The sequence below is a fragment of the Gymnogyps californianus genome, chromosome 1, assembly GCF_018139145.2.
Source record: "Gymnogyps californianus isolate 813 chromosome 1, ASM1813914v2, whole genome shotgun sequence".
In the NCBI taxonomy this organism is placed as follows: Eukaryota; Metazoa; Chordata; class Aves; order Accipitriformes; family Cathartidae; genus Gymnogyps; species Gymnogyps californianus.
This window is the reverse complement of record NC_059471.1, coordinates 184,625,548-184,642,384: the sequence shown is the minus strand read 5'-3', so window position 1 is coordinate 184,642,384 and position 16,837 is coordinate 184,625,548. Positions and strand designations below refer to the sequence as shown.

Sequence of the window (16,837 nt, the reverse complement as noted above, 5' to 3'; positions counted from 1 at the left end):
TCTCTTCCTTCTGCCTTTAAAGCAATTTGCAATTATTATCTTCAATGCCCGACATGGGTATTTCCCAACAGGAAATCTGATCTTTGGGCTTTATCTGTATTCATCATGCCCGTTTGTTCTCTCTCTTATCTTTGTATATGTTCTAATGACTTTACATTACAGTTATACAAGGCAAAAAGAAAATGCTTATAAATTCTTCGTGATTATTATGTCACTGGTAATTTTAAAATCTTCTCCAAAGGAGCAACACTTCATCTATTGTTCAGCCTTCCCCATGCTGTATCAGAATTAGTGTTAAGCCAGAGGCCATCTGTGTAGCATTCAGTGTTTCTCTAGCTGTATCTGTGTTAGTAAATTAAGTGTGCCTGAGGCTAATTGACACAAAATGGCTCATGTCCATACTCTTAGCCCCAAAACAGGGTAGCTGTATCCAAATTTACTTCTGGGAATGGTCCCCTGACCAATGGTAGCTTCTGAACAGTGCCTTTAAATTGCTTGAAAGAATGCTAATTGGCCTGGACAGAAATTGTTTCAGGCCCTTTTCTAACAATTTAGTAGTACAGGCAGTTCGTTTCCATGCATGGGAATGCTCACAGCACTGTTGATTTTACTAGTATAGATGTGTGGCCTTTACAACTTTAGACAGCTAAATCGATATGTTACCTCTTTATCATCATCTTTAAGTTTATACTTAGCTGCATTCTCAGAATACACTGGGATACTTTAAGCCCTATAACTGCATATTGTTACGTGATCAAAAGATGTAAAATTAGTCATTATTATTTTAGTTTCAGTCTGGATATGTTTGTGTTTTTTAAAACATACACATATTTTTAGGTTGAATGTTTTTATGAAGGCCAGATTGCATTCCTTCTTACAAACTAATTTCTGGTAAGATCTTGAGATAAAGAAGGGACTCGCTCCCAAGGCAGCCTTTTTCTCTCCACGTAGAACTTAAAGAATTTATGTTCCTATTGTGCAGAATCCCAGCAGGATCCTCTTAATCAGATTTTTTTATTCCATTCTCACTTTTTTCATGAATATTTGATCCATCTGGTAAAGCGTTCAAGAATTAATTAATTTTCATGTTTTTGTTTGATTTACCACATAAATAGGGATATGTAAACTAGTATATTTGCTTTGATTATGTGGTCAAAGAGTGGAATACAGATTAGCAGAGAAATTGTAAATATATTTAATTGCAGGAAAAGACTGATTCATAAGATGAAGGCAGAAAAGCGCAACTGTTAAAATTGCTGATTCTGTGCAGAATCTAACGATGAAATTAGATAGTTACATGAGGTGAAAAAATGGCGTAGCAATGTATTTTTAATAAAGACTTGTAGATTCAGTAAATTTAAGAAACAGGCTATAAGCATTAGAAATCAGTAAATTATATATTTTTTTTTATTCTGTGTTTTATGCTTTTACTTAGTAACTGCTGAACAAGGCTTAAAGAAGTATTGTGGAAATGTTTACTGTGGCGGCTGGAGCAATTGCTGAAATCTAGAAAACCTATTTCTAGACTGCTGTTTTCGTGAGATTTAAATCTACAATTACTATTCTCTTGTACAATATCCTTCTAATTACCAGGCTTCCTACGGGAACCTTATCAGCCCTTCTTGTCAAAGTAGTGCCAGAATGTAGCGGAGAGTGTGGATTAATAATAGGCCAGGGATAAAGGACCATTTTCCAATAATTAAGATGGTACTTCGCTTGTGTAGAGTCTGGACTTTGAAGCCTCATTCTAGAAACTGCTGATGTGTTTTGCGTTAAGAGTGTGTGAATAACATGTATAAGCAACATTTCTGTTGGTATAGTTATAATGAAATATGCAAATATCAGGTATTATAGATTTTTTTAGTGTTTTAAGTCCCGAGAGTATTTTTGTCTTTTCACTACAGTCTGAAAAATGTGTAATATTCCTAAAATTCAGAAACATGTAAGATAAGTATTTGCAGTTGAAAAGTATGCAAGTCTTTGCAGATGAGACAGGTTCCATTTTAGCAAAGTGGTTTGAGTAAGTTTATAATTGTAATTGTAAGCATGTGATGTGAGACCATTCACATATTGTGATACTTTGCTAGATTGTGCCTTTATAGGAGAAATTTATTCTGCATAGCCAAGACAATGTGAGTGACTGTTACCTTCCATAATATTGTAGATACCTGTGTTATTTATAATGGTTTGAGAGAAACTCAACTGGAAATTCTTGGTAGGATAAGTTCTTTTCAGGGCATTATTGCTGTGTGAATAACTTTTATGTAATGGCTAGCAGGCAGAAAATTAAAGAATCTACTTTCACAAAAAAAACCCAGTCTAGTTTTTCTAAAAACATTAATGAAGTCCTTGAAAGTGCACAAGGGAATGGTTCTTAGTTTTGTTGTGCAAATACCAGCCCTCTCTTTTTACATATTCGGTAATGGAGTTGTGAACTAAAGACAAAGTGGAATCACCTCCTTAATTGTAGGTACTACAAGGCCAGTTTGCATCCTGAATTTGGGGGAAAAGTTAAGACTGAATTGCCATAGAAATTTTCTCTTTAGTGAGAACAACTCTTCAGTCAATGCACTGACAGAATGTTGTATTGCTGTAATAAGCATGGTTTCTTTCTCTGCTTTCTTTTGCATCACCTGGAAAAAAAAAAACCAAACAAAAGCAAAAATATTTCTCTAATTTAAATTTATAATAGTTAAATAATAAACATGAGTAGTGGGCAAATGAATCTACACCTGTTTATAATGCATGTAGTTTTTTTCATATAGTTAATTAAATATTTGTATGTTGCTTATGTAGCTTTATAGAGTCAGTAGGTCTTCCAGCCAATTTAAAAACTACTCATGTTTGCTGTTCTGAAAGTTACACAACTTTGTACACAATATGTGTTAAATGTGTACACATGTATTTGCATTTAAATGTCTTTATGTATGTAGTTGCTTCTCTCAAGAAATACTTCTGGAACACTTGATTGTTTAATCTGCAGTGGTCAAAGTCCATAATATGTTTAATGTACTTGTGCTTATTTCTAATCTTGTGAGTGACTATCAGATTTTTAGCTTTAATATTTGGCAAAATATAAGCCACTATTTTTAATGGAAGTCCCCAGCTTTAAAACATGCTTTAAGTTATCACACTGTGTAGGAACGATAACTTTGTGTTCTGAATTTTTTTAAATAATTTTAAATAAGTACGTATTCTTTTATGTATGCACTTATATTTAAAAAAAAATTCCTCTTTAAATATACTTATTAGATAAATATGTCTGTTGCTGTCACCACCCAGTCCTAGGAAATGTTTGTGCAAGAATGCATGTTTACAAGAGGTTTTTATTTTAGTATTTACTTCGACACTTGACTGAGTGACGTAAATAGTGTTCACTGAATGCAAGTTTTTACGTTCTGTACAGACTCTGTATTACAAGACATGCTGTGTATAACTAAAGCTATGTAGGAAGCTGTATTTAGTTGAAAGTATTATTGTTACTGTACCAGAATACATCTTACAGTGTAGATACATTCACTTGTATTGCTACCAGCTCTGCGTGGATACAGGAATACTGAAAACTTTTGTAGAGACTTTCATAATGTGGTGGCATTTGGGATTTCAGTGGCTGCCTGAAACTATATGGCTTGTGGGGGTGATAGTATGTTAATGTGACTTGCTTTGGGCAGGCCACACAGTGCTTAGTTATAATTTCCTGCACATGCCTACAGTGATTCCTAACACGTACCATTTGTATTAGTGCATCTTTGCCATTCAGGTACTCTTGTGTTCAGGTACTGTGGGGAAAGCTAGGTGGTACTGTAGATTGTTTGAAGTGAAGAAACAAAGTTTCTCAAAATAGAGAAACTTTGGGGTTTTTCTAGAATTTGCAAGCATGTTATGGAGATAACAAAAAATCTTGAGGATTCTGATGTTTTGTTTGAAGAGCTAAACTCAGACTGCAGTGATACTTGACAGACTGGATGAGCTGTCATCCTAGATGGCAACAGAATGACTACAATATTAGTAAGATGAATACATCTGGGAACTGCCTTTGTTGGAAAGTTAATTCCCAGATATAGACTGGAGAATTAATACTATTAATAATGGTACAGCTCAGATATTCCTGGATGTGAAGCCCATCACATCTAACAAAACAGCTGCTGAAGCAGTAAGAGGTGATGCTGGTTTTGAATTGTTTTTGGCAAGCAGTGAGAATGCAGTGGAAGAGTTAGTCCTGGAAAATAACTGTGGACTGCAGCTGTGGATCACAAGTAGATTCAGTTTAAATTAAATTTAAAAATAAATGAAAACAAGCCTGTAAGTGAAGGATCTTAATTTCAAAAGAACAGGGGTTATACATTTTGGTATTAGTTACAGCGTAGTAGACCAGAATTTAGTTGCTTAACTATCAAGACTGTCAACTGGGCCCACTGCTTTTGCTGTGTGGAGACTCTCCCATGCAGTCCTGCCAGATTTGGCCACAGGATTTAAGAAGAGTTAGAGGAAAGTTAAAGGAATGTAGAAGTAGAAGGAGGACTAAATTTGCTTTCAGCTACTATTTTGGCTAACAAATCTTCATGGTGAATGAAACTTTTACCTTTTATTTTAGGACTTCTTTCTCCCTCCCCCCTCCTTCTGTAACAACACAGAGGTCCTCTTAACTTAGAGATGATCAAAATACCTGTTTTCTTCTCCTGTTCTCAGTTATGCAGTGCATTTATCCAGAATCTGTTGGAGTTCCTGGTAGTGTAGTTTCTTCAGAGACTTGTGTTGTGGTCCCCCAGCCACCCCAGTCTTTTGAAGTTGCACTCCAGCATACACACTTTAGTTGGCTGGCGTATGTCTTCTATTATTTTCCTTCTAAATTGGAGCATTATTAGTATGAAAGCATAAAATAGTATCTTAATTTCTTTCCTCTTGGTGTTCCCATAGATATTAAGAATGTATTTTTGGTGAGTTTAGAATTAATTTTTTTTTTTTTTTTTTTTTTTTTTTACTTAGAAGCATTGCATATTTTTCATGTTGTTGTAATGTCTAATGTAGTGAAACTTCCAGGATTGCTGATGCTCATGAATTTTACACTTACTTTTTCTAACAATAAATAATCTATCTTGCCTTAACAAAGATTCAGAACTTTGTGGAGGCATGTATTTGGTTTTCTTCTGTTTGCAAAGGCTTCTTGGTAGGTTAAGAATTTTTTAACCAAATTTCAAACAAATCACAAATTGGACCATCTATCATGTAGTCTCACATAACCTGTGTTACAAAATGTTAACACATTTAAATTCCAGTGTATGCAATTGTAGTTTGTATGTGGGTCTGTATAAAGATCTTGGACTAAGTTTAATCTGCACAGGGCCTTCCGAGTTTGCTGACAATTCGCCTAACACGTGACAGAATGTTGTCAGGGTGGAGGCTAGAGTGGTGGAGTCCCTGGTATGATGCGTATAGTCTGATGGGGCTGCATGGGAACCAACTGCGGAACAGGCCAGCCCAGGCTGGAGGACAGTATTCTGCGGCCACGTAGCAGAGCACCCAGCCAGATGTTTGAAAAGCACAACTGTTGGATTTTCATACTGATCTGACAAGCTGGCATTAAGAGTCTTGATTTGTCAGCCTGTCTTATTAGGTGGTCACAATAAGGCAGAAATCAAATAAATACTGCTGAGAATCACATGTGGAGTGTTTCACTGGGTGCGTTATGTGAGATATGCAGTTGCTGAGTTAGACAATGTGAAGATGGAAAACACACAAACATTGTTTTGAAGGATTCAGCTGCAAGCATCAGTTCTGACAATAATTGGATGTAACTTGAATTGGAATTCATAGTGCCCTCAGGGCCAAGGAAAAAAGCCCTGAAAAGATTGCTGATGACACTGGTGAAACACACAGATACGAAATCAGGTTTGAGGCAGCTTGTTGGTGTATGCTAAAAGTTTGAGCAGAGCCTTGAAGCGAACTGTTGAGTTTGGCATTTCCAGTTAGGATAACTCTTGGGACAGGGGTTTTGTAAGCGAACATCTATGAGATGAGTAAATGAGTTAGACATTACTTGGGGCAGCTGCAGCAGCAGCTTCATGAAGTTCTAAGCAGGAGTTTCATTCCAGAGCGTGGCACCAGTCTTCACTGTGTGCACTAGCAGCAGGGGAGTTGAGCATAAGCACTTTGGCCCTGCTGAGAAACAGCCTTCTCTGTGATTAAAATACTGCCTGCTATTAGGATTCATAAATGGATCAGATTTTCAAGTAACTGTAACAGGTGTAGATTCATGGTATAGGACTATAATGGATTGTCTGATAAAGATACTAGCTTTTTAAAAAGGTTGCAGCTTTTGATTGGCACCACAAGTTCATGAGTTGTCCCTTGTGAAGAAGTTAGATATACAACTGGGTAAACAGCTCGTGAGTGCAAGTACCAGTGTGCTGCATGTATCAGGGAGGAATGTTATTGGAAGCCTGAGAGGTATTTGGTTTTTTAAGTTCAAAATCTTACAATAATAGGTAGCTTTTAAATTTATTTTTCCCTGCTACCTCCCCCTGCTGGTTACTTTTATTGTTTTACCCAAGCATGGACCCCTGTTGTGAAAATTTTTTGGTTGGCATAGCATAGCTACCACAGAATTCCTTAGTCTTTCAGATTAGGGCAAGAGTCATGTTGAATTAGGGGCAAAGAGACAGCATGCAGCAATTCTCACTTAGGGTGACACAAACTGGAATATGGAGTAGTGTGAAATTCTTATTACGGTAAGGATTTTGTTTCATGATTATACAGGATGTTGTTGTTGATAGGATTGCAAATAGGGAGAGGGGATGCAGGAGAATGAGCAGGAAGATCATGTCTGTCTTGCTTCATAACAGGTGTTCAAGCTAACAGAATTAGTGCAAGTTCATGTTGTCAGTCGCCTGCTAATAATGCTGCCAAAAAGACAGTTCCAAGAAAGATCAGATGAAGAGCTCTAGTAGGAATGGTACCTGCTCATCCTTCAGCCAAATACAAAGATAAGGAATTGGTAGTTGGACTGTGATGGTTGATGCTGTCTTCACAGTTTTGCCAGGCACTGGCTTAATATCTATTTGGCAAATCTACTGTGTCCTGGTATAGGGAGCCAAAATATCCAAATAAGCCAGATGTTTTATACCAATACATAAAATAGGTTGACAAATACTAAGGGAGTATGTAGTGTACTCTAAATTTACAATTGGAGACCATCGTGATCTAAAAGTCTAGATGCTTTTTTTATTCAGGTTCTCCACTTTTGCAAGAAGCAGATTCAAAAGGTACCAGAAATGTCCCCCAAACCCTAGCCTGAGAGCTTGCAGTATACAGTAAGCCCATTCAGGGCTGCTGTTGATAGTAAATTCTGCATGCCACTATCTGTACGTAATGTAGACTTCCTTTTATTAATATTTTTTTCCCAAATATCTGAAAACAAGCCTGAAACTAACTTGACTGAATAAAAACCTGTGTTGTTATTTAAATAAGTTTTTTTTAATGGACAAAAATATTAGCCATCTTCATAGAACTTATTTTCTCATGGACCTGAATGAAACAAAGTGACTTATTGAAGTTCTGTCACAGGAACAGAATGTGTAATATGTAAATTTGATTTTTCAAAGGGCTGTTATCTTTTGATTTCCAACTCAAGGGATCCTTAAAGGAAACAAGTTTTCAGAGAGCAGTGAAATCACTTGCCCTTCAAAAAGTAGCCAGCCTTCACGTCTCTGGTTGCCCATGTATTTTCCCATATTTCACTACTTTGCATATCCTGTAGTGCTAGCTATTCACCACGGGGGTGGGTGGGTGTGGTGTTGGTTTTTGGGGGTTTATGTTGTTGTTGTGTTGGTTGTATGGGGGGGTTGGGGTGTTTTGTGTGTGGGATGTTTTGTTTGGTGGCGTTTTGTTTGTTTGTTTTTGTTTTGTTTTTTTTAATTAAGCCTCTCAGAATAGAGGTGTGATCCAAGCTGAAAGAAGGGAGGAGTGGCTGTAAATTGCCACTGGGTTTCATTGCATTTCAGTTTCTTGAATATTTTGGATCATGTGTGCTAAGGTGGGCTAACACCAGTTCAGGATGCCATGCTAACAGTGTGGAGCACCTTTCAGCGTATGTACAGAAAGCAGTTTTCCTCATTACTCCATTCTGGCCAAGGCTTCAACATAGTACTTAGTTTTTTTCCTCAGACATCTTTGAAACTTTTATATCCTGTATACATTGCTTGTTTCATTAGTAGTTTCGTTCTGTTCCTTCATTTAGTTAGTTGCTTTAGTTCTTTTTCGTACATACTAGCTGCATCTTTCTCTTTCAGGGCCTAATTGTTTAGCTGGCGTTGAAATTAAAAGAGAAGACTGGAAGATTGAGACCTGTATTGTTGATGTATAGCACCTGTGACTTTGCTAAATTAAGGAAGCATTCTGAATTCCTAAAAACCTTTTTCTGTGATCAAAGTATGCATTTCTAGTCTATAGCTACATATCTAAGTAGTTTTGAAACATGAGATTAGCCTTTTGTAACTGATTATAATTTATGAGCTTTTGCACAACTGTTTTTCAGTAATGGAAAAGCTCCATTTATTATTCTGAAATTTCTTGCATCTTTAGAGCAAGACCTGTCTTTATGATAACTATTCTGCTGTTTGCATAGTAGGTGTATGCCAGACTGGTAAGATTAGAATTTAAGACTAGTAAAGCTCATTTACAAGCTAATTTACAAAGCTCCTTCTCTACACTAAAATTCCAGGTCATGTATTCTCTCTGCAGGAAACAAAAGGAGGGTTTGGAGGATTGAGCTCTGTACAGCTGTCTGTAAACAGTTGGTAATTATGTAGCATAAAGGAATCATACTGAAGCAGTCTATTATGGACTGGTTATTATGGTTGAAACTCAGTAATACAGTGCTGTTAAACTTGATGGATTCAGGAATAGTGAAACGTCCTCCCTCTAAACTAGCAGTATCTTAAAAAGAATAAGTGTATGTGTTAGAGGTGGGGAAGGTCCTTCTGTTTGTCATGTGTGGGTTTTTTTTTTAGCCTTTGTAACTGATACTTTGGGGTTGTTGGGGGCTTTTTTATTTTGTTTTGTTGTTTGTGGGTTTTTTTTCTTCAGCAAACTTGATTACTTTGGGGTGAAATAGGAAAGAGGAAGTATTCTTTGAAGAGGTGGAACTTCGGTAAATTGAATAACAACAAAAAGAGCTGAGAATTTAAGTGAAGTTGGTACTTGCTTTGGCATAGGGAAAAATTAGATCATCACTTAAGGTTGATTTGAATCCTCATTTCCTGTGAAATATTTAATAAGACATTTGTAAGAACTTTGTGAGAGTTGTCAACACTGAAAAAAATTACGACTGTTTTAGTTTGCAAAGGTCTTAATATATACATAAAATTTTTCTGCCACTCCCCCCCCGTTTGTTAATCAAACTGAGTGAGAAACAATGTAATTGTTTGGTTTCAGAGAGGGAAGAAGGAAAATAGATTTTGAAATTTCAGAGTGTCTGTGTTTGGCAGAACTGTTTTAACACATTTTAATAAAGTAGGTATTAACAGAGGAGCACGTCTAGGATATTCATATTGTTCAGCTCTGCGGGGACGTGGCTTTAATAAAAAGCATAAGATTCAGTATTTGTATTTTCAAGTATGGAACAACATGCATTATTTTATGATATATAAAGCTTTCGGGTTTTTTTAAATACTTAAATAGCTATTCATTCTTGGTAGAATGGACAAGTCCAGAAAAAGATGGTAGTAGATGTGCAAACTGTATTTTGAGTACTATATGTGTTTCTGTATAGGGATTTTTACTTCATCTTATTAAATATTCTTATGAAATATTATATTCAGTATGAAAGTGTTTTATGCTAAGCTTAAGCTTTGACTCAGACCAACAAATATGAGGACATTAGATCTAGCCACAGCACTTCTGAAGTCCTGCTAGACAAGCTAAGGCAGTGTAGCTTCTGCCAGTGTAGAAATGGCACATGCGCATCATTTTCTTGCCATCCTCAGCTGTGTACACCTGCTGTTTCCCCTGTATCTGCTCTAGTATTCATCTGACCACTATTCAATTTGAAAAATGAGTGGAAAGCCAACCTAGAATCCTCTTCGTTTGCTAAATGAGCTCTCTGAAGAGTGAGAGCCTGGATGGTCAGAAGGAGGGGAAGGTCAGGCTGTCTCTGACCTACTCCTTTAGGTCTTGATCATAAACACACATTTATGTAGGCTCTGTTTAAATTGATTGGATTTATTAATAGATTCGATAAATCTGATTCAGTATTTTGTGAAGGCTGTATCTTCTCCTCAACATGTCTCTTCCTCAATTTCAACAGCTTTTGATCATCTCATAGGAGTACAAAGCAAAGCATATGCTTGTGCATGTGTAGGAAAGATCAGTTCTAGATTTTTAGGTTTCCTGTTAACTTGGTATCAGAAGTTAGACTAGTTTTGTGAAATCATCTTTTCAACATTGGTCACTTCAATTACAGTACAAACTCATTCAAACCATGATGACAGTGATGACATTCAGTGATTTACTGAACTATTTGAAAGACAACAAACAAATGCTTGTAGTAGGTAGAAGACCAGAATTTTGCAGAGAGCAGCGTTTAACTGAAAGTATTTCAATTGTTCCCATGGTTCATTTTGGACCTAGGTAATTGGAAATATTGTGGTCCTGCATACTATTAGACTTTGCACGTAGTTCAGGATCTTGCACAACTGTGTTCTTTCTCAGGATTTTAGAAGCCACTGTGAAGTTTATTTTAAAATACTGATCATAATGCATACAGGTGGGAATTAGCCTGTCAGAATGCATAAGCCACTGGTATTTTTTCAGTTCATAGTCACTACAATATTTTCTGGGTTCACAGTGGTCAGAATAGGGAAGAGATGCTGGTCAGTATGTAGTTGTACATAGTTAAAACAATGAGCCTTAAATAAATGCTTCTGTCACTGGAAGAATACTTTCTAGATGATTTAAACCCATGGATTTCTGGCTTTCACAATAGGAGATGAGTGTTTTATTCCAGGAAACCTTATTTTTGTAGCTGTGTCAGGGTATCTACACAGTTATTTTGAGAAACCAGTACAGATATGCTTTAAAATGCATGGAGTCATGGAACACATAAGATTGCATGGTATATTATTCACCAGGCGTTCATTTTTTTACTGTATACTTGAATGTTTGGCTATGGTACTATAGCTGCATGCTTTTAAAAATCTTTTTATCAGTTATAGTCCACAGTGTGTGTATTTCTCTTTTCACTACTTTTAAGTTGCTTAATCCCATACTATGTTTAATATTAACCTCCCAAGCAGAGCTTGAGCATGGTTCTGAATTGAGCTCTAACATGCTTTCCAGTGTGTGTGTATATACACACACATATATATATAAAAAACCCCCTAATTGTGTTATTTTTTTTAAAGTTATCCTAAAATGTTTAAGAAGTTCTCAAGTAAATGATAATATGGAAAATGGAAATTGTCACATCTAATCTTTTTTTTGTGTATGTAATTGCCGTATTCAGTGGTGTAATGTTCATTTATGAAGTGCTTAACAATTCATTGATATTGGAAGGAAATGATATTTTTAAAAAATAAAGCTTGAATAGCTGAAAGCAGATAATAAAGCAGAATAAAGCTATGGTATTACTTCTCAGATAAAATGCAAGAAGGAAATAAAATAATAAAACAGTTATGTAAATACGTAGGCTCTCTAAATGACCATTTTAATGCAACAAAAGATAAATTCTTTAGAATGGAGGTGCACTATTTTATTTTTATTTTTCCCCCTTGGAGTAGTGTCTTTGCTCCTATGCTGAGAATCACCTTTTACCGTATACAAGCTATGGATTGTATTTGGTTTTGATCTTTGGATATAAGATGTAAGGTAAACGAAAGAAGTGGGATAAAAGAGTAAGGAAAATGTAGTGGAAGAGAAAAATTAGGATTTAGATTTAAAAACCTGTGGATAGGAGAGTGTTGAGCTATGAGTTTTAAATGTTATAAACAATTTTATAGGACTTTACTCTTGCAGATTTTAAATTGGAACCTAATTTGCATAAATGAGGATTTTTAGTTTAAAGATAAAAACCAACCATATTTAAATGTAATTTTTAGTCTGTTAAAATCCCTAAAAGCAAATGATAGTGCAGGGAAGATTTTTGCTGACTCCTTAACTCACTGAAGAGTCTGTGTAATAAGGAGGGCGCTATAGCAATGGTTCACATAACAGTAACATATATAGTACTTTGAATATCCTAAAAACTAGTCAGGCACGAATCATAGTGGCATGTGAATCAGTACACCATGATATGCCTTATTAACTCTGAAATTTTTTCCTTTCTTCTGGAATGTACCATTTCCTTAACAAAAAATGTATTTGCTAACATTATAAAGGTATGGTTAGGTCACTGATATCTCACTTCGTGAAATAATTACTAATTTAATGCATGTCAGATATTCCCCAGAGGTCAATGAGAATACTGTTTTCTTAAAATCTTTCTGATTCATCATGTGTTAATGACTTCAGCGTCTACTGGCAAAAATTATACCAAAAGCTTGTTTTTTCCTCATATATTAAATATTTTTAGCATATACAAAGATGAAGATAAATGTTTTAAATTATTTCTTGATTATACAATATTTTTGTTATTATTTAATTGACTTGATATTGTCAGTTTTCAGCACAATGGAAGTTTGTATATTTAGGCAGCTTTGTGATCTTGACATAATTTCATGAAGGGTTTTGCAACTACATACCGGTGTGAAGTTAAGGTTACAGTGGGCCTTTTAAGTGGACTTCATGTATTGGAGTGCAGAAAGTTCTGAAAGTTACAGTTTTTAATGCTAAATTAACTGTTAATTGAGATAATTAATTTACCAAGCTGATTGACTGTTTACTTTGGGTATATATAACTTTTGTGCTTGCAGTCCATTCTGCGTACAGTATATTAGCATTTTTTTTTTTCTTAAGGGGTTCGAAGGGATTTCCAGTAGTCATTAGCTGCAGCCATGGCTCAGAACTTCTCATTCTGAATTGTTGCCCTCAGTATCCCTGAATTCTTACTCTTGTGTAATTGCTAGGACTTGGTATACTGTTTCTCTTTAGGTCAGGCAAAAAGAAATAACTATTTTTCTGGACTTGACCTCAGTATGTGTATTGGTAACCTGCACAGAGTAATTTTTTGATGCTTCCACCTGCAGACTTATCTTGGGTAGCAAAAGCTGATTTGGGAAAAATGGACTTAGTCACAAGAGGGCTCAACGGGTTGCAATTTAGCTAGGGATTGTTGTTGAGAAATGTGAAGAAATTTAATATCTAAATCCATAATTCCACATATCTGCATTTTCTGTATCGCCTATTGTCAGTCTGACTCAGCTTTTATGTTTTACACAATGACTATTGTTTCCAGTAAATCTCCATGTTTGTACAGTTTGTTTCCTTTGGCAGTTCAGCTCTTGGGGGATGAAGGATTTAGTTGTACTATATATATTCAAAACCTTTGGGTTTTTTTTTATTCCAGTTATCTAGAAAAGTATGAAAAAGTCCATCATTTTGGGGAGGAGGATGATGAGGTACAACCAGGCAATCCAAAGCCACAACTTCCTATTGGTGCAATTCCAACTTCCTATAACTACCAGCAACACAGTGTGTCAGGTAAATTTTTGAGGAAAAAAAGTGCTATTTTTTTCCATATATATATGTGTGTGTGTGTATGTGTATATGTATTTCGACAGGCTACAGAAATAAAGGTGTAGATAAATTTACAATATTATTAAAACCATCAAATCTGTAGGTCACTCAAATTATTAATTTAATACACTCAAAAACCTTTCCACTGTGAACCAAAACAAAACAAATACGAAAATCCATAAGCTATTTCTCTTCTTTACAGATGTTTCGCTTTCTAATTAGCAGGGCTAAATAGTTACTTGTCTTGAAAAAATGTACCTTGAAAATTCACAGATTGTGTTTTTGTCACATCAGTCATTTCTCTACAGAGCCAGATACCTGAACTGAGCATGTGATTAATTAAGCTTTAAAATCTGAGGAATAAAGCACATACGTAAGGAGCCAGAATCAACACCATTGTAATTTAGAGACCAAAGTATCTATCTTGAACCAATAAACAAATGGGAAGCTGATGGACTCTGTGGAATGGATACGTAATTTGTTGTGTAGAAAGTGACTCCAAATTACATTACAATTCTATTCTGCTTTAATTAAAGTTTGCATTTTCAAAACTTTTCTTTGGGAGAACATACTGCAGTATTGCATTCTGGAGATGAAGGAATTAATATCTAACTAGAAAGGAACACAGCTAAGTAGAACGCATTCAGCATTTTGGCCAAAGACTAATGGAAAAAAAAAAATTGAAAACCATAAAAACTTGTTAAAACCCACAATACTGTATTAATAATTAAAAAAAATACTTATTCATAATAATATTGCTTAATGTATCATCTGAATATTAATTAGTTTAGCTGTGAAACCGTGTTTGTTTGTTTTCTTATTTAGATTACCTTCGTCAAAGCTATGGGCTGTCTATGGACTTAAACTCACCAAATGACTATAATAAATTGGTGCTTTCACTGTTATCTGGACTCCCAAATGAAGTGGACTTTGCAATTAATGTATGTACTCTTCTTTCAAATGAAAGCAAGCATGTTATGCAGCTTGAAAAGGACCCTAAAATCATCACTTTACTGCTTGCAAATGCTGGGGTGTTTGATGACAGTAAGTATATAACAACATTTTTGCAACCGAAAGAGTCAATATCTGTTATAGCATCTTTCACAATCCTTGATAATTAAAATGTTTGTAATTTATTGCACTGTAATATACTTATATCTAGTTTTTCTTTTTACCTTGTCCACAGTTACAGTTTTTATCAGACATTATTTAACAGTTTAGTGAAATGTAAGAATTAGTTTTTCAAGTAATAGAGTTTAATTGTTCAAGATGCTCAGATTTACAGCATTGGATTTCTGTCTGCTTGTAGTGTATTACTTTCTTCTGAATTTGTAGGACCATGCTGATTTTTCATAATTCTTTTCTAGTAGCAGTCACAAATTTAACAAACTAAAAAAGGGCAGTCTGAAAACAAAGACCCCTTAAGATTTTCATCCTGATACTTCACTACACATTCAACTGTAGTGAAATTCAGAATACAAAACTCAAGGGATAAAAATCTTAATCTAAGTTTCAGAATTACTTAACATGTTAGCACATAAATTTTGAAAGAGAGTCTATTCCATCAAAATACGTCAGTATGTGAAATAAATTCTTCTGACATGTTCAGTGTGACCTCCATGCCAAATTGTTCCTTGTTAATTGCTTGTTTGTCTTTCTGTCAAGGAGAGGGGGGAAAAAAAAATCAGTTAACTCAAACCATTCTAAAATCGTAACAGCATAGCTCCTGTCTCGTGGTGGTGAGGAGGAAATATTTACTGGGTTTATGTACTGATTTTTTTTTTTTTTTTTTTTTAATACTGAATTTCAGAAATTACCACCATAAGAAAATGCTCAAATGAGCTTTTCCAGCTAAGTATATTTAAGTCTGCTACTACAGATGATCATATCTGTTTGAGTATAAATCTACTTTGCATGTGTAAGCACAAACATAGTATGGTATGTCAGAGATTCTGTTTTAAAATTCTCAGGAAGAATCACTGTTAGACATTGTATACTGTTTGGTGGGAGTTTTTTTAATCATTAGCATTTTTACATAAAGATTTGTACCTTCCCCCCAATATTGCGTTAGTGTTCTACAGCTTCTCTCTTACATTTTTGATTTGTACCCACGCCCTTCAGATATGGTTAGATCTTGGTCATTTAGTGTCTGCATCTAGCCCAGTCACAAGAACTTTCAAAGAAAAATATTTGAAAGGAAGCTGAAGTGAAACTTAGTCCTGCATGTAGTGATTCCAGGATGCCTGCTCTCTAGATTTTTGAGTTTACCATCACTCCCTTGTTCTTTTGATGGAACTTCTATGGACTTAGGATTTTACAAATAATTTCATCAAGTTTTGTGTTGCTATTTCATGATTTTTTTGCATGTTGCAAAGGTAGACAGTATTTTCTTGAGTTCTTAACTTGGACTCTGAGCACAGGCTTGTTCCATAGCTGGTCTGTATTAGTATTTCTTATATTGAAAAATATTTGAAGTAAAGCCGAGAGGCGTGACAAGCGTGTAATGGACTTGCTCTTTTCATTCCCTGGGGAACACGTCATTTTTACCTTACCTGATTACATCTTCTGGATAAATCCAGGGAGTGTCCTAGCAGCAGGAGACTAATTGGGACAAATTGGGGAAAGAAAGGGGGGATGTGTTTACTTATTTTTGAAGCATGAAACTTCAATTTGAAATACTTACATGCTTTTATATTATAAACAATGAAGGTAAATCTGTCAGGTTTGGTGATTAAATGAAATTTGCAATTAGCAAAGTCAGGGAGTATGAAGATATTGTCACGATAATTTCAGGTGTAAATAAATGATAGCTGATTAATGTGGGTTTTAGATTTGGCTTGTCTATAATTAAGGTTTTATCATTGTTAGTATTTATAATGCAGTGTTCCTAGGTAACAAGAAAAATATGTCTTCAGCTTCCCCCCCCCCCCCCATGAAGTTTGAGGTGGCAATTACATTGCAGGCGATAGGGCAGCCCCAGGGGTTTGGGGGTATATAGTATCTTCAGTGTGGAGCGCTGCATAAGCCTTGGTTTGGATTCTGTGAGTTGAAAGCTGATGTGGTCTTGGAATTGAGATTTGTAGCATTTTGCTCAAAACAATAAAACATTATGAACCAAAATGTTTAAGTGTAACTTAAACGTGTCATTAGTTCATTACAGAACTATTGC

The 16,837-nt window shown here is 35.4% G+C and overlaps 1 protein-coding gene across 1 annotated transcript in view; it reads left to right on the top strand.

Moving 5' to 3' along the window:
- ARID2 (AT-rich interaction domain 2) overlaps window positions 1-16,837 on the top strand; it is a 105,343-nt gene that overhangs the window by 45,403 nt on the left and 43,103 nt on the right. Inside the window, exons 4-5 of the mRNA XM_050897239.1 lie at window positions 13,499-13,632; window positions 14,494-14,712. Coding sequence (XP_050753196.1) covers window positions 13,499-13,632; window positions 14,494-14,712 — 353 coding nt within the window. The remainder of the gene's footprint in view (window positions 1-13,498; window positions 13,633-14,493; window positions 14,713-16,837) is intronic.